At 42.5% G+C, this 25,238-nt stretch overlaps 1 protein-coding gene across 16 annotated transcripts in view; it reads left to right on the top strand.

Annotated features, from left to right (window-relative positions):
- Positions 1 to 25,238, top strand: part of KIF1A (kinesin family member 1A) — a 125,101-nt gene that overhangs the window by 95,973 nt on the left and 3,890 nt on the right. For 7 of the 16 annotated variants that reach the window (XM_054982324.1, XM_054982325.1, XM_054982336.1 and 4 more), the window contains 11 exons: positions 631 to 697; positions 1,241 to 1,325; positions 2,006 to 2,111; positions 14,593 to 14,707; positions 17,920 to 18,053; positions 18,622 to 18,683; positions 19,497 to 19,642; positions 19,843 to 20,055; positions 21,588 to 21,665; positions 22,206 to 22,330; positions 22,479 to 22,625. In XM_054982324.1, the coding sequence (XP_054838299.1) occupies positions 631 to 697; positions 1,241 to 1,325; positions 2,006 to 2,111; positions 14,593 to 14,707; positions 17,920 to 18,053; positions 18,622 to 18,683; positions 19,497 to 19,642; positions 19,843 to 20,055; positions 21,588 to 21,665; positions 22,206 to 22,330; positions 22,479 to 22,625 (1,278 nt within the window). Of the gene's footprint in view, positions 1 to 630; positions 698 to 1,240; positions 1,326 to 2,005; positions 2,112 to 6,673; positions 6,701 to 12,555; positions 12,580 to 14,592; positions 14,708 to 17,919; positions 18,054 to 18,621; positions 18,684 to 19,496; positions 19,643 to 19,842; positions 20,056 to 21,587; positions 21,666 to 22,205; positions 22,331 to 22,478; positions 22,626 to 25,238 lie in introns of all 16 variants that reach the window. The other 9 variants (XM_054982330.1, XM_054982334.1, XM_054982332.1 and 6 more) reach the window with 2 other exon arrangements.

Raw genomic sequence — 25,238 nt, forward strand, 5'->3', positions numbered from 1 at the left:
CTGAGGAGGAACCTTGTATTATCTTGGGCTCAGTTATTCAGGATGCTGAGGCAACTGGCATTGCCAAGAGGGCAAGCTCAGGAGGAAGGAAAGGTCCTGCTAGAATTGGGGCTGTTTCTGTGGCATTCCCAATAGGGTGAGGTTTGGTCAATGTGAATTCATCTGGGTAGATGGCAGGGCAGACCAATAAGCTTGAATATCCAGCACATTTGGTTAATCTGTAACACCCCCCCCCCCCATTCCCCATGAGTACCAGATAAGAAATCTTTGCTTTGAAACCAAAGGCTGGATTGTGCAAGGCATCCCAACTCCAGCATTTTTCCTGAAGGCATGCAGACCCCTGTGATGTGACACTGCAGTAATTGTCCCATTCTGTAATACGGGCCTCTTTATGGGTTTGTGGCTCAGAATCACAATGGTGTGGTTGCCCAGGGTGATTACACATCAATGCAAAGCTAGCATACAACTGTTACATGGAAAAAAATACTAATATGTGGATGTATCTTTGGCATGATAACATTGGGAGCACAGATGAGGATCACTAATGGTAGATTTACTTGCATTGATTCTAGAGCTTGGTGATAGGGGCAGACTTTCCACATTTGGTCTCATGGAAGTTCTCTTTTCCAGCTATATTCCTGCTGTTGTGGATCATCGTGGAGGAATGCCTTGCCATGGAACATTCCTGTTACATCAGGTATTTTCTGACCCATCCCTTGAGCACACTGACCCATCACTAGTGCTGCACTAAATTTTTAGGTGATTTGGTTTTCTGTGTAAAAGTTGCTGATTTAGGAGGGAAAGCCAAAGACAAGCTATCCCTCATGAAAGAAAAAAAAAGACATGTTTTGCACCAAACTGGCCTTTTAGAGCAGCTGTCTGGCAACACAACCTACAACCCTCATTTTCTTTTGGCAAATGAGACTTCAAAGTAAACGATCCACAGAAGGATCTGCGCTCCTTCCCCACTCTTGGTAAATTGTTGGGAGGGAGGAGGGGGACCATGCTGCAGATTTCCTCCTTGAAGGGCCACTTTAAAGGATGTGAAATGCAGTGGGGAATGCAACCTTTCCCCTTTCCTGACCAAGCTGTAGTCACTTTAAAGGAGGCAAGCATTTCCCCCCTCTTTTCACAAAACCTGAAAAAAATCACCCTAAAGGGCTTTTTCCGCATGGCCCATTACCTAGTCACAAGTCTTGTAACAACTGTCCCTTTTCTCTCTGGGCATGATGGATGGCAGGGTATCCAAAGGAGGATCACAGTCACCTTGGTACATGAGACAGGCAGCCACATCCGCTGGAAGGAAGTGCGAGAGCTGGTTGTGGGTAAGCAAAACTGTGCCTGACCCCCTTTTGTTTCTGAATCTCAGCCACTGCTGAAGTCAAGGCAGTTGCCTGAACAAAACAGAGCAGAGCAGCCATTGTCCTAAACTCTACTGGAACTTGAGAGGCTGTTTTATGGATATTGATGTGATCCACTGAGGGTCGAAAACAGCATCATGGGCCCGTGGGTGATGTAGGCGTGTAAGCATTCATGTTGGCTAGAACATAAGAAAATCCCTACGGTTTATCAATTCAGGCAGGCAGTATCCAGAGTTGATGCTGGAATTTAGTACAGTGGAACCCATACTGCATTGTTCATTGTTGGGAGAGATAGACTAGCCCAGCGTTGCTGGGTCAAAGTAATTATCTGTGTTTATCCTGGTAAATTCTGAGAGGTTGCCAAATTATACTGAGAGAAGTAATGTGAAGTTATGGTGCGATAGGGCCTCTGTTGCTTCTTCTTTATTCACAAAGCAGCACGGATCTATATGGTGAGAAGAGTTGAAATGCATTGGCAGTGTGGCTATGATTGGGCCCCAACATTGACAAGGGAGGACAGGTGTAAGGGTTGTATCCCATTTAAAGAGCTTTGCTTCACTTTAGAGGCTCAGAGACATGTTCTTTCTGACTTCCCTTCAGGCAGTGCAAAGATAAACTAACTGAGCATTATTTTTCACTTGCAGGTCGGATTAGGAACACCCCAGAAGGAGATGAATCCCTCATTGACCCCAACATTCTCTCTTTGAACATACTGTCATCAGGTTACATCCCCCCGTCCCAGGACGATCGGTGAGTTTGGCCATGCGTTCTCCTAGCATGCCCTGTTCATATAACCGGGGGCATAACGGCATCCCTGAAAGTCTTCAGGGAATGTGAGCCAAACTGCACGTTAGGTGCTACACGAGTGAACCTCAGGAACACCAATCTGATACCCTCTTTGCAAACAGGCGTCATATTGGGGAGCTAACTTTCCCAAGCACTTGTACAGTTTATGCAGCTCAGAAGAGGGAAAGCTTCACTCTTTCCTCTTGCTCTGTTTTCCTGAGCCAAAATAGCCATGGTGGGCCATATTTTACCTGTTGTCTGACACACCACAGGTAATATGTAGTTTGGCCATCAATATGTGAGAGTGGACTTTACTCTCAAAGCACCTCCCCCTTACTGTAGGTCTGCCAATAGGCTGAAGTCATGCTGAGACTAGCTCAGAGTCCAGAGTAGCAAGGGGAAAAAAACACTGGGTCCAAAATACTTTCCCCAAGCATCTCCCTGACAAGAGTTGTACTAGGCTGGTAGCTGACTTTCCAGACAGATGAGCTAATTTTCCTTAGATCTTGTTTAGTCTTGGCCATGACCTGGTGCCACCTTTTCACAGAATGGCAAGGAGACAACAGCCATTTAAACTGGATCCTTGGGTTGCTCAGGCCTGCCTGCCTTTGCCTCTGTTCTGTGGATTTTAGCAGTTATGAGATCTGCTGGGGTCACCCACAAAGGCTACATTCAACTGGTTCCTCTGTGGGGTCACCTACACTTTTTCCTTTTTGATTGAATGCACACTTAGAACTTCTCAACAATATGGTTAAACCTTTTGTTATTTTGTTTTTTAATACATTTTATTTAGCATTTTTCTGCTGTTGGTGGTACACCGCAGCATTACAGCAACAACTGCATTGTTGCATTAAAATGGCTCTGATGGCATTTTGGAAACCTTTTGAAACGGCAGCATAAGAGAAGAGAGGGCTAGTCTCTCATATAGCTTTCTGAGTGAGTTCAGACCCAGGATTTCGTGCAGCCACATGGTAATGTCTGGTGGCAAACTATTCTGCTTGCTGCCTAAGATGACAACAACCATCATACTTCTCAGGTCCAGCATTGCAAGGTGACTGAACAGCAATCCTGTGGCTCACTGAGGTTTGTAGGGATGGCTCAAAAGGCCTGTTACTGCTTCCGTGTTTTGTATAGGGACTAATGTCCCAGGGAAAGATAACACGAGAGATCTAGGATTTGTCAGCAGTTGCTCAGAGATTTTTCTAGGTTCCTTGGTACTTCAGTAGTGGTGCTTTCATCAAACACTTTATGACTGGGAGCGAATCCTGGAAAATGGAAGATTACGTTGTGGTGCTGGTAATTCATAAAATGGAGTTCGGTAGCATAGATAGTGTAATAATGCTATTACACATTTTATATTAGAAGCGCAGCAGGCAGGAGGCAACATGCACTCCATTCCAAGCTTTTTCTCACCTTTCGGGGGAGTCAAAAAAGGGATTCCCTGCTGCAAATTTCTGACTCCTCCCTCATGCTGTTTGTGGGATTCCCTTGTCTCCCAGGATCAGCGTTTTTGAGAACATTTCATGAGCAGCAGGAGGGGGGAAGTGAAGAAGTCCTGCTCTGCAGATGGAAATCCCTTAGCGGAGATTTTCTGCATGATCCAAGCCAAGATCTGTAAGCAGCTAGGTCTACTTCATCATCAATAAAATACTGAAGTACTTCTTATTGGGATTGTCCTTCAACATTCCTTTCCTGTCAGATTTTTAACATACATCATTGGCCCAAACCTCTGGCAAAACCCCTACAGGTTTAATGTGAAAATACTGAGACAAAGTGCAATGTGGGTAAGCCTATGGATGAGGGAAAGTGTTAGTATATGAGAGGAACAGCAGAAGCTGATGAAGAAGAGTTGAAAGGAAAGATGAATTGTCTGAGGTGAGTCATCCTTGAGCAAAGATGATGCATTGCAGGGTGGCAGTATTAAAAAAAAAACAAGGTTGTCCCCATCAAGCTGTTATTAGTATTGATTTCTACAGGGTTTTTCTCTTTCAAATGAACCATCAATTGACTAATAAAGAAATATATACATATATAATAAATGAAGAACCTAATCCAACAAGTCCAGCTGGTTTATAACAATGTCCCTCTATTCACAACTACACTGTGCTTTAATCAGCTAAGATGTTGTCTCTTTGATTAATACAGAGGGGAAAATAATTTATATCAAGGGATTTCCACATGACAGTTTATCCAGCAGTAGAGACTACAAGCCTGGAAGCCCTTCTTGTCACATCACAGTTGTTTGATGCTACCACCACCAATGCTGCTCAACCGTTGCTTTTCCTTGTGTTGAACTTGCTAGCGTGCTTGGCTACTGGGGATAAGAAGAGCCAACAACTGGCTTGCTGGTGTCCAGGAGATAAGCATATTGGTTACCTGAAACAGTCTTATTTTGAATGAAGGAAGCTAATGGGTTGGCTCTAGTGGAAAATGTCTTCTGGTGGAAAGGGAGGATTTCCCCCAAATACTTCCCCTGCAGACTTCAAACTCCCCCCTACTGTTTGTGGGAGTCCCCTGTACCCCAGGAGCAACAATTCAGGGGGCATTATGCAGTGCAGTGGGAGGGGGGAGGTAAAGAAATCCTGCTATGCTGATGGAAATCCATTCTGTAAGTGCAGATTTTCCATGTGCCAGAAAGCACTCAGGTGTATGGTGGATCTTGCCTAAAGGAATGAAACCCAAACTATTCTAATTGTGCATTCCTGTTATGCAGTGCCATGGTGACTGGACAAAAGCTTAACTGCATGATCTGGGTGTAGCTTTTTTTCTATTTCTTTCTCACTCAAACGCTCCAGCTCTGGACAAGAGACTTGAACACACAGAAATTACTGGGTTTAGAACATGTTGGTTTGTTTACATTTTATTATTTAGGAGCTACCATTCTCTGCTAAATATAGTAAAATAAATAAAGTAAAATATATGGTTAAAATAAATATGTAAATATATAAAACATAGAGACCAAGAGAAAAAAAAAAGGATTGTCTTAAGCCATCTGTTAGGGAAGGGGCAGGGAACTTCGTATGCAAGAAGATTTGTGTTTTGTTTTCTCCTCTCTGTATCTCTACCTGGTGTATGAGCATTGTACCCAGCTGCCTTCATGGAGGAGAACTATACCACTGCCTTCCTTGTTGGCCAACATCTCAGAGTTAGCCAAAATGACCAGTAATTGGCAGGAGCAGGAAGAAGGGGAAAGCCACTGGAACAACTGAGGAAGACATGGAAAAATTCCCTCTCTTCCAGATGCCCCATCCTTCAATTCTGCATGGGCTCTGGGGACTTGCCTTGAATCTTAAAGTTGCTGGAGTGAGCAGATCCTGTGGCTGGGAGGAATATCCTCAACTTGCCTTTTGAACTTACTGCTTCAGCTCCCTGCTTTGCTATTGGGTGTAATCTGACTGCTTTCCCAGAAACCAACCTCAAGCTACCATCTTTGAGGATCTCTTACTCTTTGTCTCCATTTTAACAGCCAGGGAAATTTCCATTTGCTTCATTTCTTATAAAATAAGAGGAGAACTCTGACATTCCTTGCTGTCAGGGCATTAAACCTCCTCAGTCCTGCAGTGGCAGTACACAGCTACCACCTGGTCGTTTAGGATTCTTCACATTTGATGGAATGGTCTCTGCATCTCAGTCAGACCTTTTAAAAGTCTGGGCAACTGTTGCTCCAAGGATTGAGGCAGAACCTAGTCAAATTGCCAGTCTTTCCATGTCAATACATAAGGACTGTTCTGTTATTTGTCATATTTGTGATTGAGGTGATATATATCAGCTTCACCAATTTTTATCATCACAGGATCCTTTTGAGATAAATTAAGTTTGATCAAAATTTTGATTAACCCACCCAGAGAACATCGCTGAGCATGGATCTGGACTCCTGTTTCCACAGAAGAGCTCCAGTACCTCATCTACAACACCACAGTGGTTCTCAGTGTGTGAGGCCTCACACTTGTAGCTGAGCCTGTGGGCTAGAACAAACACTGCCTTTGCTGATCACCGTCCCAGATGCCAGAGAGCAAGGGCTCACCCACCAGCCCAGCATAACTGGCACACTTGCGCCAGCTCCAAAGCTCCAAAGATCAGCCTGGAGGATTAGCATCCAAATTGAGTGTATACATGTACACACTGCATAACAGATTCCTGAATTTTATTAGGAAATTGATCGCATGATCTGTACGCCTGATTGAGATGGCCCAATAATGCCTGATTGGCCCAATAAGTCACATGTTCAGAGACAGAGTTGGTGGGGTGGAAGAAGCAAGCAAGTTCTCCCTTGCTTCTTACCATGTGGAGGGGATTGATTGGCAAACATATAATCCAATCCAACCCTTATCTGAGTGATTTGGAAGCTTGGCTGTTTTCAGCTGCAGCTTGGAGTGGCATGCCGGTGGGTAGGCAGGAGCTGCTTGTAGTAGGCCGTGGGTTTTTGAAGATCTGCACTATGGTAGAACTGCTGCTATTGCTGCTGCCATTGCTATCGCCACCCATTTGAACACACACTAACCATGTGATTGTTTGTATTTTTGCAGGCAGTTTCTTGATTCGGATATGCCTAGGTATTATTTGTTACCCCTCCCATTTTCTTTGTCCTCCTTATGTTCCTGATGCATCCTCATTCAGGTTGGCATTGCAGTTAGCAATGCTATGGACTGACTTTCCCTCACCTATCCCAGTACACTGGCTTTCTCTTTCTCTTCTGCATTACAGGGCTTCTTTTTTATTCCATTTTGTTTGGGGTTTTGATTCTTTATTTTCTTTTTTTAAAACCCAGCTTTCTAGCCCCCCCCCCCAACCTTTGTTCTTTTGGCTGGGTTTTCTTTTGTTTATCTGCTGTTGTAAATTTTCTGATGTGTCAAAACATGCTGAAACCCCATCCCCCACCTCCCAGCTTTGGCTCAAAAGCAGTTTGTGAGCTGATGCAGGCAGCATGAGAAGTTGAGTTGGCTGAGCTGGGAAGCGTGGTGGAAAATACTACTGTGTGAAAGACAAGAAGGAAAAAAGACCTCATTTGATAGATGCTGTGGGCAGCAGCTGTCTTGAGATAACACCTTCTTCAAACAGGCAGAACAATATTCACTCAGAGACAGCCTTACAGACTTACGTACCAAATGCCTACAACATTTTAACTGTGTAACTGACTGATCATTTAGAACACAGAAACATAGTAGACAGTCATAGGAAACCTTTGAGCTATACTTGACTAAATAAATTACAATTACTGACTAGAACTACTGACAAGAAATTGTTGGCTTGCCTCATTCAAGAGGTCAGACTATATGAAGTCAGTACCCCCAAAGAGTTAGAACCTTGTTCATATCTTGTTCATAATACACAATGAATATGTGAAAGTCAGTCCTCAATTTAATTTAATTGAAACACCCTGGCCTGGCTGCTCTTCTGGTGCACAACGCCTCCACCTCTCTTTCTGTTGTCTCAAAATTCAGCCCTCAACTCAGTGTTATTTTTTGTTACCTGGACATAGTTTCTCCTTGCCTTTAGACCCTGTTGAGATTTCCCCACATATTTAGATCCAAGTGACAGAATGCTAAGGGACTAGGATTGTGAATTCCTAGTACTAAAGAATGTGTGTGATGTTATAATTTTTGAACAAATTGTCTTAGGACTCTGTTTGATTCACTGCCTTGAACTTGGGAGAGAAAACAGAACAGTGTAAACAGCGGTTTACTTGCTGTGATTGTAAGCCACTGTGCAATGATAAATGTTTGATCAGAGCTGGTTGTAGAGACTGTGGTTATATCATGGTGCATGATAGCTCTTGCTGTTGACCTTCTACATTTGTTAGAGAAAGCATAAATAGCTGTGGAATAAATTTCATAGGTGTAAATGGGAGAAACTGGAGTTTTCTTAGTGCTCTCACTCCTGTAGAGTGGGATGAGCAGTATTTTCACCCACAACTACCTGATTTGGAGAACTCCAAGATGGACAGCAGCTCTTCCTGTTTCCAGTGAAACAGGAGGAGGCAACATCCAACTTGGAGTTCTCAGAACTAGGAGGAGAACCAGATGTGGTTCTCTTTCCTATTCTGCTGTTCTTAATGGCTCTTAGTGGCACTTTGCTCTCAAGCACTTTAACAGGTTTTTGACAGGAACAGCTAAGTAGCCTGTGCCACAACTCTGATCAAATTTTGAAGCTCTTATTATGGGCTCCTAATCCTTAATTTACTAACTTCTGCTCTAGAACAGCCATTAAGGTTGCTGTTGAGGGTACTAGGCAAGATGAACTATTGATCCAACTTCGTAACACAGTCTCCAGTTTTGAGGACAGTGGAAATAGCTGGAAAACAATTGGAGGCCTCATGAGGGGGGGCTGCCTGCTTGACTCGGGGCAGGGCTGAGCATGGCAGGTGTCAGTAGGGATGTGGGCTGCTGCAGGCTTCTTGACGCTGTGCCGGATCTCTGCCAGGGCTGGCAAGGGAGTTGGGGCCCCCATGAGCATTTTGGCAGTGGGATGAGGGCCCTGCGAGGCTGAGCCTGCTAAGTCTGGGGTGCAGGCTGCTGGCATCATCCTCAGACACAAAACGAAACAAAAAAACCCACACCTCTTAATTTCCCAAAGCACTAAGTGAAATGTTCTGGAGCCACACCAAATTTCAGTACCTGAGAAGAAGACAAATAGGAGCTGATCTCCCCAAATAGAGACATTATGTACTGGAAATACTGTAGAATGGAGCTGAAACGTAGTTAATTCTGATGAACGTCCAGTTTTGGCTGGTATGGAGCATAAGTTTGTGCAGGTGCACATTGTGATAACCTGATATGCCCATCACAGTAGCTTGTACTTGGAAATAATCTATCCTTTTCTTCAGAGAATAATGTTGTGTTTAAGACTCAAAAACACTCATGTTTGGTAGAAAAGAGCAAGAGTCCAGTAGCACCTATAAGACAAATTTGTGGTAGGGTAAGAGCATCTTGATCTAACTCTTGTTTGGGAAGCACCTTAGGGTCAAGATGAACATGATGGCAGATGATCCATGCAGAGGAGCCAAGTCTGAAGAGCAAATGGAGCATATTAATAAAAGTGAAGAACCCTTCCCCATCCACAGTTTCCATCTCCAATGCCTATCCTCTGGTGCTACGTTCCCCTCAGCTGGGTTTCAATACCAGAAGTGAACCAAGTTAGGAGTAAAATCACCTGTGGGGAGGGACAGATTGCAGGTAATTGCAGGTGAGAGAGTATTTAGCACCCTACGTCCTGTTTGCTCTTTTAATCAGACCCCACCCCTTGTTTTCTATGTGATTGGGGTACATCCAGGTTTAAACATATGGCTCTGCAATCATCACATCTAGTTTAGCCCTACAATACAAATATCCTATTAACTTGGTCACCTGTTGCCCTCTTTTCTGCTTGTACTTATGATATAATTCAGTTTCCATTGTGCTTGGTTCTACAAAACTACCTACTTTAGTTTTACATTTTTGCCTGGTCTGCTTTCATATATTTATTTGCTAAAAAGAGTTGAACATGCTAAACAATTCTAGAGAGCTATGTTCACAAGCTGCTGAGCCTTCTCTTACACACGTACACACCATAGTACTAAGCTCTGGTTTGGTGTTTGCCTGTATGTGCTTACAAGCACACATACCAACCCCCTCCATTTTTGAAATACTGTTTGGAAGAAGGGGACCACAGAGAAGGAACTGGGGCATGTAGGTACTTTCACAATTTCCAGTATTAATGTTACCACAACAGAAAGTGTCATGCAGGCATTCTGTAGTTCTGCCTGATTTTTGTTTGTTTGTTTATTTACTTCATTTATTCATTTTGTAGGTATTAGTTGTAGAAGTATAACTAGCTAGAAAATTCATTATGCTCTTCATACTAGAGCAACCAGAGATTGCATATAGGCTACCTGTTAGATCCAGAAAAGCATGGTAAAGTCAGTACTTGGAGAGCTGTCATCCAGGATTCAATTATCCTTCAAATTCTCTCATGAAACTTAATTATATTCTGGATTCTCTTCTTGGGATGTCTACTGGGCAGGGAGAGTAGTCAAAATTCCAGTTAGGCTCCACACGCTAATGAGAGGCCATGATATCATCAATAGATAGTGACTAAAGGCTGAGTTTTGCATTACTTGGATTGCAAGATCGATGATTCCACGTGGCTGATACTCACACTGAAGAAGTTTGAAATAAGGAACTATGTGGAAGGGGATGGTGATCTGGCCACTTCCCATGCTTGCCACTTTGCATCTTCCTGGGAGCCAGTGTGAGAGCTCCCCTGTTTTAAACATTATTGGTGCAACATAAGGTTGATCTCATGGAAACAGCAGCTATGGTACCTATGTACCTTATGGTACCTATGTACCTTATGGTACCTATGTACCATAAGAATCGTCCAAAGGCTGCAATGCTAAGCACAATTGTTAGGGAGTAAGAGTCAGTTAACATGTTACAAAGACACTTGGTATCAGATGTACACTGAATGTTTTGTACTCTCAGACATGTGTGCTGCCTAACTCTGATTATAACTGCAGTGTTTTTGGGTCCTGAAATTGCCCTGGGGAGCTGCTGGAATGTATCAAGCCATTATGCTCAACAAAATTGGAAGCCTTCCCACAGCCTCAGAAACCTTCTTCCAAATTAAATGGCTCTTCCACCAGAGGAAGTCACTTAAAGTGTAGGAAGGCTGGATGGAGGAAGGCTTCAGAGTTCAAATTTTGCTAAGCAGAATGGCTGGACTGAACCTGCTCTTCACTGTATTGCAAAAATTAAGGAGCATACCTGGCTATACATACTTTTTGCAGTGGAACAAATAGCAGCCCTCTGGGGCCATTCTAGGATATGAAAACAGCAGGGGGTGGAGAAGGCTGAATCCCTTTCTCCATGTACACCATGGGTGCAATCAGAATGGGACATACATGCTCCTTGGAGGTACGAAACTCCAATTGCATGTAGTATATGAAGTCTTCCTAGCGGCTACATAGAATTTGTAACATGAATTAGCCCATTAAGCTCAATTAAGTTTGCTTCTGCATAACCATGCTTAATATCATGCTTTATGTCTTATCTTTGTTTTATTATATCCCTGATGTTATGAGGTCTTTTTGGTGAATTATTTGTCAGCAGTACCTAAAAGCCCCCCATTGGTTTGCAGCCCAGCAGAACAAGGCAATTTATTGCAAGGGGGAAAGGGAGATTGCTCGATAGTGCAAGAAATGAATACTTTGGTCCAATTACAAGGCTTTCTGAGTGGTGCATGTAGCTAACTCCTACATAATAGCTTCATATGAAGCTACCAGCTTTGATTGTATAGCTTCTTTAAAAATTAGATATGCAAGTTACCAACTTTAAAAGCAATATGCACTTCAGTCATGCATCTACCTTATTTTCCAGAGTTCAAATTCTGGACTTAGTCCCAGAATTTAAAGTATGCTGACCTACTCAGCAATATGATGCATGAGCCAACATGTCTGTTCAAACTTAACCTGTTGCCTATGTATTTCAACATTCTTCCAAATATTAATAATGCCAGCTGCATTGAAAAATGAGTGCGTTTTGTGTGTGTCTCCCCTCAGAAAGGCACACGTGGGAACAGATAGGATTCAACAGTTAAACTGGGTATAGTTTTCTTCTGCTGGAAGGTTGTATCTGTGCAGAAAAGCCAGCAATTTATGGAGAGGGGCTGTGACTCTGTGTTGACTGGCTCAGTGTTAGCAGATGTTGGAAGAATGAATGAATGCCAAAGGATTTCGTTGTGAATGCCCATTTCACAGGCAGTCCTAAGGTTCCATAATTGTAACACTACACTGCATGCTGCCAAAAGTACTCCTCACTTCCAAATTTGTAAGCCATACTCAGCAACATTTCCTCTGAAGCTCTTGGCTATGCCGAATACTGGGTCTCTAACGAAAAAGCACACTGAAACATCATCTACCTAATAATGTGTTTTAGATTATGCATTTCTACTTGGCACCTGTTGGTTGGATAAATCTTGGTTAGAAACCCTCCCCATTTTGGGTTTACTCATGAGTTTTTGACTGTGAATATCAGATTTTGATAAGACTGCATGCCCCACAGCCTGCAAATTCTTGATGATCTTCTGCCCACTGATAATGCAAGACTAGGAAACCCAAGTGAAAGGACTTTCTTCTGATGCATGAGAGGGGAATGTTCAATATGTGTTAGCTCATGCTGAATTTCATGCTGTGACCCTGCCCTTCAACCATAAAAATGAAGGGGGAATTGTATTTGTTGATTCTCTTTTGCTTATTCACCTGCACCAAATTCACAATAACAGTGGCTGGACTTCATTCAGTTCCTTATGCCCTTCAGTGTAGCTGCCTCCCCAGGTAGCTGTCCACAGGACACCATATAAACAGTGATTTCTGACATTTTCATTTCTTTGTGTATGTGTACATGTGTTTGTCTTGGGTTGCCTTCACTTGTAGCATTTCACTCGGAAATGACACTAGGTATTTCTATCTCACTTTTCTCTCACATTCCTGCTTGTTCTGATTCCCTTCTGCCTTACTCTTTCTCCTCTGACTTGTTTCTGCTCCCCACCCTCACCAGTCCTTCTTTCCTAATCTTGCTACTTTCCCATCAGAGTTGCTTGTGTCTCAGTGATTCTACTCACGACTCTTTTAGTTTTGATTTTTGCAAGATGCTCAAAAACAGTTCTCTCTTAATATGAACATGCATTGTTTAGAATGAGATAGTAACTGTGCATCAACATCTAGTCAGGTCCTCTTCAACAAGAGCCAACATCTTTTTCTCAGAGATGGGCCTAGCATAATGCATCATCATCTCCCACAAAGAGGCCTGGCTTCTCTTTAAAGAGGCTTCTGACTATGTTGGTACTGAGTGTCGGTGAGCTGTGATGGTGGAATGTACATGTGGAAATGTTTTTGAAACATGAGGATGCTCAGACAGAAATGAGAGAAAGTCCTGATATTTTGATCAGCTTTTGTATGAGGTTTCTGAAATGGTCTTTTAATGGATCCAAAACATTTAATCTGAGCCAATGGACTCCACAAAGGGAATGCAATTGTAGTGAGAAATGCTGATGAAAGAGCAAGTGGGAAATAGGGTTATCTATATTTCATCAGAACATATGTCTGCGTTAGAACGACTCCCATTCCTTGATCATATGTGATTGTGCCATGTGTGATGTTCTTTATGGCAACCCTAACTTCAGAAGTGGCATAGTTTGGCATAGCACTGTAAATTATATCAGTGATTGGTGCCTAAAGCAGGTTAGGCATTATGCATAGTAATGGCTTGACTCTGAAAACTGCTTTGATCCCTTACAGAACAAGGCCCAATGCTGAATGTTTTGTTTCCCAATCTATCAGACACTTGGTGTACCTGGCAAGAGGTTCTGGGATATCAGTGACTGAACAGAAAAAAGTATTAGGGGTGAGATGAGGCCGGGAAGAAGCAAACTCCCCTGTAATTGCTGGTCAGGAAAGTTCCCTTAAAATCAGGAATTAGAAGGGAAATGTAGATGATCAAATTTTAGAGTTCAAGTAGGTCTCTTGATTTTGGCAGCTATGACTGTATATAGAAATTGAACAATAAAAAAGATGAAGCAACTTATATGGGCATATGAAGCATCTGAAAAAGTAATATTCAAGATGTGAAATGCCAACTGCTTCTGGAGAGATGGAACTGGCTGCAGCACTGAGCATCCTCACTCTGTTTTTTTCTTTTCTTAACATGCTTGCCCAAAATTAGCACCTCCTTCAGAGAGAAGGAGGGTAGATGTTGCACTGTATTTGACTGAAGAGATGTGGCCCTGGAGTGCTTTAGGCAAAATTTGAAAAGAACCAGCTGTAATTAACTTTTGAATCAAGAGAACATCCATTATTTCTTATTGCTTTCCTAATCTCTCTTTCTCACACACACATGCACGCATGCACACACACTCACACTCCTGCTCCATTTTTTGTCCATTTTTTTCTTACAGAGGGTATGTTTAAATTACAGCCCAAGGTGTGGCAATAGATCTGTGGCATCACCAGCACTGGGACTATTTAACCAGAAATGAGTAGCCACTTTGTCTGCCAAGCTTCAACAAATCAGATATTTGCAGAACCAATGTTATTGAATGTCACCTGCATATAACTTCTCTCTCTATTGCTGCCTTCCTGTTCGCAGTCCTTCTTGGTATTCCATCCTCTTTTGTAGCTAAAAGCATATCTCAATTCATTTCTGTCCATGTGACATCCATCCCAAAAAAGAAAACCATAGCATAAGCACCTGCTGTGAGAATTCTTACTGGTGCTTTCACTGTCCTTTCAAACAAACAGGCAGACAAACAAGGGAGTATTTTTGAGCCAAGCACTCCAGGATAGCTGCATCCATTCAGCACAAAGATGTTTGTGCGTGTGCATGTTTGCATATTTCTGTCTATATAATTCTCTCCATGTAGCTTGTTGGTTGATAGGGTTTTTTTTAACAAGCCTCTTGCTGTTTCCTTGCAGGACCTTTTACCAGTTTGAAGCAGCATGGGATAGCTCCATGCACAACTCTCTGCTGCTGAACCGGGTCACCCCATACAGAGAGAAAATCTACATGACGCTCTCAGCATACATTGAGGCAAGAATAATCAGTGCCTTCATAGCACTGCCCATAAATATGCCACACGGAGTTGGGTTTTGTAGGGAAGCTTTTATCTTCACTTATTCCAGCCCCCACTGTCTTATCCAGTCTTGTTCCTTGTGATTTGCTTAAAGATAACACTACTTTAGAACACTAGAATAGCCCTGGAGGTCAGACATAGCACTGAAGCGAACCCTTTTTTACTAAAGGCGAAACCAATAGGATGTCATTAGATCCAGGAATAGATCTTCCCAGTGTTTATAAAGGGCAATAACAGCTGTATTGATTTGGACTAAAGCCACAGGGAGGGGAAGAAAGGGGATTTAGCCTTCCTTCTCTGCACAGGTGGTTTTGCCAATTGAAAGTGGCACCCCTGTGTTGCTTTTAGCCCTGGAAAGGGAAAAAACCAAACAGGCACCCTCTCTTTGCCTGTCTTTTTCCCCTTTCAGGACTAATAAAGGAGGTCAGCTTAGACTTGTTAACAATGATTAAGGATGATCATTGTGTCTAAAACTGTTTAATTCATTCCAATCAAGGAGTTGAGTCTGTCTCTCTTTTATGGACACTGTATGGCCCACTGGAGCAAACAGGGCCTAGATTAGTAAAAGCAGCTTATAAAAGGTTAGCTCATTTTGATGTAAGAGAGGGTGACTTGCTCAGGGATACCCTGTCAGCTTCATAACACAGAAGAGAACAGATCCTGCATCTCTCCTATACAACTTTCTTTCCACTACACACCACATGGGATTTCTTAGGCTGGACTCTCTGTGAAGGTTAGCATGTTAATAATAACTGCACAGATGTTCAACATCTTTCAGTACTTAAGACTTTGAAAGTCTTCCCCCAAATGTGAAAAGTTGATAAAAGTATTTACATTTTCTGTGCCACAAGGGAAGCGGGGGGGAAATGTATTAAAAGCAGCAGCACCAAGGAGGACAAAAGTCTGAAACTGAAACTTACTGATTACTAAAAGGAAAAAAATGCCAAAGTCACTGCTTGTCACAGAGGAGAAAGGCTGCTTCTGATTGACAGTAGTGGAAGAAGCCTTGGGTACTGTCTTACTGAATAGTGAGTATCTTCCTGAGAGACAAGGCAGCTCTGTGTAAAATGTCACCATTCAGTTTTTGTTTTAAATGTTTGCCGTATTGCGGAGAATGACAGTTGTGGAAAAAGCAGTTCTTCAAGGTCTGCTCTGCTCCTTGTAGAAGGTTTTTTTGTTATTCAGCTGAAATCTTTCCACAAATGGATGCTCATTTTAAAATGTAGCTTGGCTTTAAATATGACAGTAAAATGATATATGATATCCCATAATTACTCTTTCAGGCATAAACTACATATGAGATATGGGCTGCTTCCATACAGAGTTTTTTCTCCCTTTCGGCTACCACACTGGAGATTTATTTATTTATTTATTTATTTATTTATTTATTTATTTATTTATTTATTTATTTATTTATTTGAGCATTCACATGACTTGGGCCCTTTTCACACTGCTTGCCTTCACTCGCAACGATGTGGAACATCGCGCAAAAAACACAGAAGATCGTGTTTTCTCACGCAAGATTTGCGCGATGTCGAATGAGAAAATGTGATCTTCCGCATTTTTAGCATGATGTTCTGCATCGTTGTGAGTGAAGGTAAGCAGTATGAAAAGGGCCATTGTCATTGAATTGTGTTTCAGTCATCCTTTCCCTAATCTCAGTATGCTCTTTCCCATTTTTTTCTCTAATCTTTCTCAGAAAGCACAGTTTTGAGTGTGTTACCATACCATCTAGATAGGAAGGTTTGGGTCTTCAAAGATTCCACCCACATTTCCATAATTTTTCTTCTGTCAGCTGTCTCCATTTTTTCTGCTGTATCACTGGATTGGAGGGGGGCGCTTTTTAAATCATTGGTAATTACTATAGTGCTATAACAATTACTGATTTTAAAGCCTTAAAAAAGCCTTGTAGTGATACAGCAGGTGAAGAAGGCCTCAAAATGGCAGTTGACAGAGGAATGGGCATAGAAAGTTTCCACATGGAAGCTTTGTTGCCAATGCACATCTCTGCAAACATCGTGGTAGTGAATGCAAAACAGAGAGTGTTTGCTGTTTGGGCACAGCCACAGTTGTATGTAACTTTCACCATTAAAAAAATTAAACATTTGCCAGGTTTTTTTGTGTAATGAAAAACAGCCATAAGAAGTTGCAATAATCTACAAAAGACCAGTGAGTGCATAGGAGGTGCTTACCCTTTCCCCTTGACTGTTTCCATCTCCCAAGTGCCTTTCTTTCACCAGGGGAAAAGATAAGGTCCTCATTTATTTTCTTCTCTGGGGGCAAAAAGGGCAGATGAGAAGAATGATTTGCAATAGTGAAATGGTCTGGGGCAAAAGGGTTATGCACCTCCTACCCATCCACTGGTCTTTTTTGAAAAATTACAGCTTCCTGCAACTGCTTTTTGTTTAAAAAATGTTGAGTAAAGTTACATGAAACCACACGTTGCATGTGCTTTGCCCCTAAATGTCAGGTATCATATCCAGATGAATTGTAAGAATGAATCATGGTGACCTAGAGCTACATGGTGCCTCTCTGCAAGTTGCTATGACATTAAGACAAGAATTCTTAAAGGATATGAAGTCAAACACTGACTTGCATTGGGTGCTGCTGTCTGAAGGACAAAGCAGTGTTTTAATTATAGGCATGAATAATAAGAAACCAGCCCTCTCTTAGGTGCCCAGTCTTGTATGACGGCTGCATGACAGGTAGATGAGGCAGGGAAAATGCTTCTCCTTGTCATTTTTTAAAATGCATTTCTTTGCCCGTTTTATTAACAGGGACACTCTAAATTAGAGCCAGAACGACTGGTTCTTCTTCCTTCCATGAAAGATATTTTGAGGCTTTGGAGATCTCACAGAGCAGAAAAAAAACTGTCCAAAGAGCAACAACAGCAAGCTTTCACCTCCCTTTATTTGAGGGGGGCAGGGGGGGAGATGCTCAGGTTATGCAATAACCAAGGAAATAGAAAGGATTTCTTAACAGAAATGACTAATATCACAGATCTTCCTTACGTTGTGTCCCAGGTGAAATAACTGTTTCTGTTAACAGGAATGTAAACTTCAAGGCATGCTGAGAACCTTATAACTGAGAACAACTCAAGGTATACTAACAACCATGAATATCCCAAGGGAGCATGCTTGTGTAACTAGCAAATGTCCTTCCATTTCAGATGGAGAATTGCACTCAGCCAGCAGTGATCACCAAAGACTTTTGCATGGTTTTCTACTCCAGAGATGCCAAACTACCTGCTTCTCGATCCATCCGCAACCTCTTTGGGAGCGGAAGTCTACGGGCCTCAGAGAGGTAAAGAAGCATCCACTCATTTTCCATTGGTGGAAGGGCAGACTTAAACCAACCAAACATTTTTGATCCAGCAGAAATATGCATATTTTAAAAATCTATTTACTTCATTTTTACCCTGCCTTTCTCCCCTGTGGGACCCAAAGCAGCTTACACTGTTCTTCTCTCCTCCATTTTATCCTCACAGCAGCACTGCAAGGTAAGTTAGGCTGAGAGTGTGTGACTGGCCCAAGGTCACCCAGCAAGCTTCTGTGGCAGAGTGGAGATTTAAACCTGGGTCTTCAAGCTTCTAGTCCAGCACTCTAACCACTACACTACATTAGCATACGTGCATCTTTAAACGATAAGCAACATTCATATCTATGAGCGTCACATTTCTAATTTAAGGTTGATTATAGGGATGTAACATTTTGGAATTAGCATTAAAAGAGCAGTGTTCACCTCACCAACCAAGAAAAAAAATCATTGGAGAGTCAGTAGGTAAGAAGTAACTGCTGGATGTGTCTTATGTGTTGAATTGCATTTATTCTCTCGCTTTGCTTTTAACTTTTTACTCCTTTTTTTCTTGCAGTAACCGTGTGACTGGGGTCTATGAGCTCAGCCTTTGCCGGGTGGCTGATGCAGGCAGCCCTGGTGAGAAGCTATTCTTTATCTTCTGCTTCACCTGAAAGGTTAAGATTAGCCTTGTCATCATGACAGGTCTACAGAGAATGTTGGGCTTGTGCTTAAAGAAAAAGGATTATAGCACTAGACCCTCTGGGCCTAACATCCCACTTATAACCATCGGCAATTGCATATTTACCTGCAATGCCAGTGTCAGAACTGCCGTAATCAGATGTTTTATGATATTATACTACACAGCTGCTGGTCCAATAAATCTGTAAAAAGTCAATAATGTGCCATTTCCAAGGATGCATGTTGAGGATGAGAGTGGCACAGCATGCACAGTTTACATATGGATGTTATTTTGTAAAAACCAAACCCTAAGACCCATCGAGCAAAACCATTATGGGAATATGTCTAAAATCAATCCATTAAACATTTTCCACAAATTGGGCACAAGCAAATACTTTATGAAGGTTCAAAATCAAAAAGAGTCCAGTAGCACCTTTAAGACTAACCAACTTTATTGTAGCATAAGCTTTCGAGAATCACAGTTCTCTTCGTCAGATGCATGGAGGGCAAGAAGAAACTGGTCAGAATTGGAATTCATATGTAAATTTGACTCAGTCAGGCTGGGATTGAATAGAGACTATGAATGGTTATCTCATTATCAGAAGTAACTGACTTCCTTGATCTCCATATCAGAAGCTACTGTTTGCATCTACTCCTTCCTCCCCTCCTCCACCTATATATCTGACCAGTTTCTCTTTTTGATTTTGCTACTACAGACTAACACGGCTAACTCCTCTGCATTTATAAAGGTTGAAATATTTCCCTCTACAGGGATGCAAAGAAGACGAAGGCGTGTGCTTGACACATCAGTGGCTTATGTGCGAGGCGAGGAGAACCTGGCAGGCTGGAGACCCCGTAGTGACAGTCTTATCTTGGATCACCAGTGGGAATTGGAGAAACTGAGCCTTCTGCAGGAAGTAAGACTCAAGCCCCGAGACCTGGTCCTCATCCACTGTCCACACAGTGCGGCAGGATGTGATGTTTGATAAATGTAGAGAACATTCCTAGTGATGTGATATATACCTTATTTCTTACACTTAGATTAATCTCTGTGTGAAATTACACCTCTCTACGTGTTTATCAATGACCTAATCCTGTTAGGGGTTTCTTTCTAAAGGTTGAGAAAACAAGACACTATCTGCTCCTGCGTGAGAAGCTCGAGACAACTCAGCGCTCATTACTGGATTCCCTGTCCCCAAGCTCTAGTGAAGATTCCGATTCCCGTAGCACATCTTGTGTCTCATCTCCCATCTCAGCAGATGGTACCCCAGAGGGAAGGGCTTTACCACTGGACACTCCCAGTGAGAGGCAGAAAGAACTGGCAGTCAAGGTATGGAGTCTGGGATAGCACCATGTCATTCTCCTGAAAGGTTGCATTTAACTTCATCTTCGGCTTCGGTACGAGATGTGATAGCCATAGCTATACCTGTAGTCTTGCAATGCCTATACTGATAGCTAAGTAGTGACAGTGTGTCCGAGGATGGTCTTGACTCTGAAATAAACGGTCATCCTTGAATTACAGAAAAAGCTGAATGAGGTTTTTAAGCTTTCTGTTGGTGTCTATCTGTCAGTTGGACTTTTTGACGAATAGCAGCATCTGTCTCAGAAGCAGCAACAAGGCAGCACTGTGGCTTCCAAGTTCTGTTGAAAAAAATGGCAACATTTCTATAAATGCCTTTTAAATATGAAGGACCACAAATGGATGCTTTAGAACAGAGTTCTCCAACTTGCTTGAGTTTGTTGTTGCTTTTGGACTATCGGGAAGGGTAATGTGAGTAGAGAGCCCCATCTTCTGCTTCAGCGGGTGACTCCTGGCCTCCCTCTCCTCTGTCTGACTCCATTCAGTGGGGCTGGGAAGAAAAAACAGTTTTACCATAATGTTCTGATGAATCCTAGAGCATCCCTGCAGTGCTATGATATTATTTCCAGGTATTCACAGGCTGTGATGTTGTGTTGTTGGCACTATGTCATCCCCCCCCTTCCCTGCCCCCTCCTTCTTGTGCTAGTTGCTAGCCACCACAAAATGGCTGCAATGGGAGGCAGGACCAGTAAAAAAAATGGCTGCATAGATGGGGGAGTAATAAATACTAGAAGGTTCCAAGAAAAGCATCCTTCTACGATAGGAACAGCTATTTTGGAATGTGCATTCCTTCCAGACACAAAAGAGATGCCTCCTAGGCTCTTCTGAAGCACCTTCTGTTGTAATAATTAGCTCTTTGAGTTGAGAAAAGGGCACTTCGCACAAGAAGCAACTGTGCATCATGAAGATGTCGGTCGCTGCAATTTTGTGAATTTTTAAAATATTTATATCATACTGTTTTTATTGCCTGGTTTTAAACTGTCCTAAAGCACATATTTCATTATAAATGTTTTTAATGGTTGTAATCCACATCAGTGGAACTATGATGCCCAGGGATGCCATGTTGTGAATCACTTATTTAGAAGATGCAAGCGTTGTGCTAAATTTTCTTTGCACACAGAAGATGGAGATAGAATGATCTAACATGGACATTTGGACTTCTAGTCCCTGCATTAAAAGAATATGATTATGGTGGCCTTCATGCAGACAGGCTACTAGTGTTTAAAATTTACTTATATGTGCAAGTATGGCTGATGGTTCCCTGGCACAAATCTGCCACCATGTTATTAATAGATTATTGAAAGAGCCTGATGTGAGGAACATGATATGTTCCCTCTCCACGCAAACACATTCTTGGAGAATGAAAGACATTGCCTCTGGCTGGAACTCTCCACTACATCATATTTAGCATAATGGTTAATTCTGCCCTGCTACTGACTCTTGAGTCAGGTCAAATATTTGTTCTACAAGCTAGATCTTTTCCTTTTTTTTCTTTTCTACAGTGCTTGCGCCTCCTTACCCACACATTCAACAGAGAGTACAGCCACAGCCATGTTTGTGTAAGCGCCAGTGAGAGCAAGGTATGAGAAACTTCACACTTCCCTTCTGTCCCCTGTTAATAGAGAAAGAGGTAAGAAGGGAATATTCTGTTGGAAAGGATGCTGTGTGACTGTGCCAGAGTGGCCAGTTGGAGATCAGGCACATAGCACTTCTCCTTCAGGAATAGAAAGTGCAAAGTGTTGAATTTCTCCATGCCCATCTCCATTCCGGATGGATCCAAGAGACATTGTCTCTTTTTAAGAAGTGGGGCAGTTTTTCTGGGCTAGAATTTACCCTTATAGGGCCTTCTTCATTTGCATATGAAATCTTATCTCATTTGGCAAAGAGAAGCTAAAATGAGAATTGTTTGGGGATGAAAAGGAAAGAATAACTTTCTTAGTATTTGGGGGCTGGATCCAAAATCAATGAAGGACAGATGTCTTGGGAACATAAATGCAGTGAGAAAGAGCATCCCTTAACTGTCTTTTTCCCTTACTGCGTGCTGCAAGTACATATGAATCTCGAGCCTGGTGTTTTGTAAAGCAAAGCGTCAGTTATGGTTTCCTTTTTTGTGTGTATAGCTATCGGAAATGTCTGTGACCCTGTTGAGGGACCCCTCCATGCCAGCCCTTGGAGGTACTACTTTGACACCCTCCTCCACCTGCCCATCACTGGTTGAAGGACGGTACAATGTCACAGAGACCAGGTAAGTGAAGCGGTAAAGCTAAGAAGTTCAAACTGGCTTACATCCTTTATATGCTCAGATTCATAGCCTATACAAGCTTAGGTTGGGGGGGGGGGAGGACTTGTCAAAGTTTAATTGAAGTTTTACATAGCTGCCTTCCCCCCTGCAGAACTCTCCAGCTTTCTCCCAGGGTGGAAAGCCCTGACCTTGAGCCTGCAGTTGAAGGAGAACCCAAGAAATCCCCTACCTATGGACCTGAGGATGAAAAGGAGACCCAACGTTTATTGGTCCCTGATATTCAAGAGATTCGGGTCAGGTACAGTCTATGGGCTATGGGAAAGGGTTCTGTACTTGGCTTAGAGATAAGGGTTTGGATGATGGTCCAGTTTTATTCTAGAGGCCAGAGATAATACATTTCTGTTTCTTGATGCATCTTCCCTTTGGAAGAAAATTGTTCCAGTGCTGAAGCATATAGTAATTTAAAATTTAGCATAGCTTTTTCTGAGAAAAGGTAATGCTGCTGAAATGATGGGAAAGAGATGTAAGCACTTGGAAGGCTGTATTCATGTGTATTGTAAGCAATGCCCTTCACTGTAGAGAGATTCCCCTGAACCACATGAGCAGAGCCAATCACGTGGATCCTTCTCCCTTGGAGGTTATGCTTCAGTCTGCTAAGGCAAGGTCCCTTCCAAGGAGGCAGTATCAAAACCAACTTGCAAAAGACTACGCCACAGGTCTGCCAGGCATCTTACTGCTTCTGAAGAAAACAGGAGCTCTAATAGGCTCTCCAAAGACTTTCAGCTATAGGGGAAGAAAAGAAAGCATAACAGAGAAGAACTTCATTTGAGAAGAACTTTAGTTTTGCCCTTAGAGAACTGTGCAAACTCAAGTGAGCAGCCAGATGAATTCTGTTAGCAGAATTGTACAGAATTCAGATAAGTGTGTGTGTATGTACCTGTGTACATGTGGAACAAACTTGTTCATTTATTGTTGGAACTCCATACAGGATAGGAAAGGGAAGAGATAGGATTCTTTCTTGCTCTAGCCTAAAGTGGATGTCAAGAAGGAAAAGCGTGAGTGACAAAGAGGAAGATATGGTGCAATGAAGAGGAAGTCCCTAAGAATACAATGTGCACATCAAAGGATAGTGGTAGGATAGTAGAAAGCAAGGATAAACAGATCCCTGACCTTTCTATCTGTCTAACTCTTTGATTGTCCACCTCTGATCCCTGAGAGAGGGACAGCATAATAGTCCTCCCCATCTTGCAAATTCCTCCATACACCTCAGCCCCATACCTCCAAGCTGGAAATGGAAGAGTAAATAGGATTTTCAAAAAATTCTAGCCCTTCTGTCATTCCCCAGAGCTGATTTGGACAGACATTACTCTCCCCACGTAACTTCTTGAATTTGCCTGTCATGTCTCTGAGGAGCCTGTGAACTCCTTCCTGAGCTCCATTTTGAATAAATCTTGGATGAAACAAGCAAAGAACCTGCTGCCCATAGAAACAAAATTCAAAGGGAGGCCATGAAACAGATGTGATAAAGATCAGGAGTCTTCACTAGTCTTTAAAAGATAAATCGGTTGCATACATAGCTCCAAACGTTTGCAAGCTTTACCAGATTGTTGGTTAAATCCCTGGGAAATAGAGAGTAAAGTTTTAAATAGGGGGAAAAATATAATTTATTTTTTTTTAAAAACTGCAGAGCGAAGTTTCATGTCATTCAGTCCCTCACTGAAAGACCCTTGCCAAGATGAGGCTCTCCCTACTAAAATAAAAAGGCCAGATTTCTCTATTCCTTCACCCAACCAGTACCTCACAGGCTTACTGCTGGAGAGTGTTTTGATTGGCCTGGCAGCTCCTGACTGCCTCAGGCTACTTGGTACACTTTCCTCCCAGCCAGCTGAGGCACTCTTCCCATCTCATCAAGCAGACTCAGGGTGGAAATACACGTTGCTAAGTACTTAGGGATGCCAAAGTGAACCTCATTTCACATGTCCCTCCTCCAACTTTCCACGCACTCAGTCGTACAGTCACACTTCAATTTGTTCCGCATGAATACATTCACACGTTCAATATCAGTTCCTCCTCAACTGCTAAAAGTATCCCAGTTTCCCACACTTCCCCATCCATTCATTGAAGTGCAGATCTTGACACTTTCTCACACTTTCTCACACCTTAAAGAAATGCAAATTGGCAAGTCAAAGGAGCCCACAGTACTTGTTCTCACAGCAAAGGACTCACTTGCAGATGCAATCACACAAAGGGAGCTCGCATGAAAGCAGCATTCACATGTGCTAAGCAAGAACAACCTGCACGTGAATTGAGGACCATACATAAAATCCTACACTTGAGCATCCTCAGGTAATTCGCAACGTGTATTTTCTTTCAGCCACAGATCTTCTACCTTCTTTCTAGGCTATCTGTGCTCTTTCTCCTGCCTTCTCTTCAACAGTGAATCCTCCATGTCTTTTAACCTCATGCTCCTTCACCTCTTGGAAGGTCTCAGATTATCACCGTCTATGGCAATGACCCTCTCTCAGCCTTTCACACACCCTACCACACACCTTAAAACCTTCCTTCACAGGTTTGGCGATTCCCAGGCGTGTAAGGTCTGGTTGCCACACACTACCTGTCTAGCCACCAACTGAGTAGGCAGAGAGCCCTGACCCATATCCTCACATGGTCCCCTCTCTCCTCTTCCAGAAGCTCCACCAGACAGGCAGCCCCTTCTCTGTATTTACCTCTTATCACCCAGCTACAACTCAGGGCTACTGGGTGAAAGGGAACTTAGAGGTTCTTTCCCTATACATATGCTGCCACCATTTAAACTTGTCCTATTTAATGTGAACAGAGCATTTGAGGCCTGAGTGTGGTATTTTTCCCTCAGCCAACAATTTCAAGCCAGCCAGAGTTAAACAAAACAAAA

This window comes from Eublepharis macularius, chromosome 6, assembly GCF_028583425.1.
Source record: "Eublepharis macularius isolate TG4126 chromosome 6, MPM_Emac_v1.0, whole genome shotgun sequence".
In the NCBI taxonomy this organism is placed as follows: Eukaryota; Metazoa; Chordata; class Lepidosauria; order Squamata; family Eublepharidae; genus Eublepharis; species Eublepharis macularius.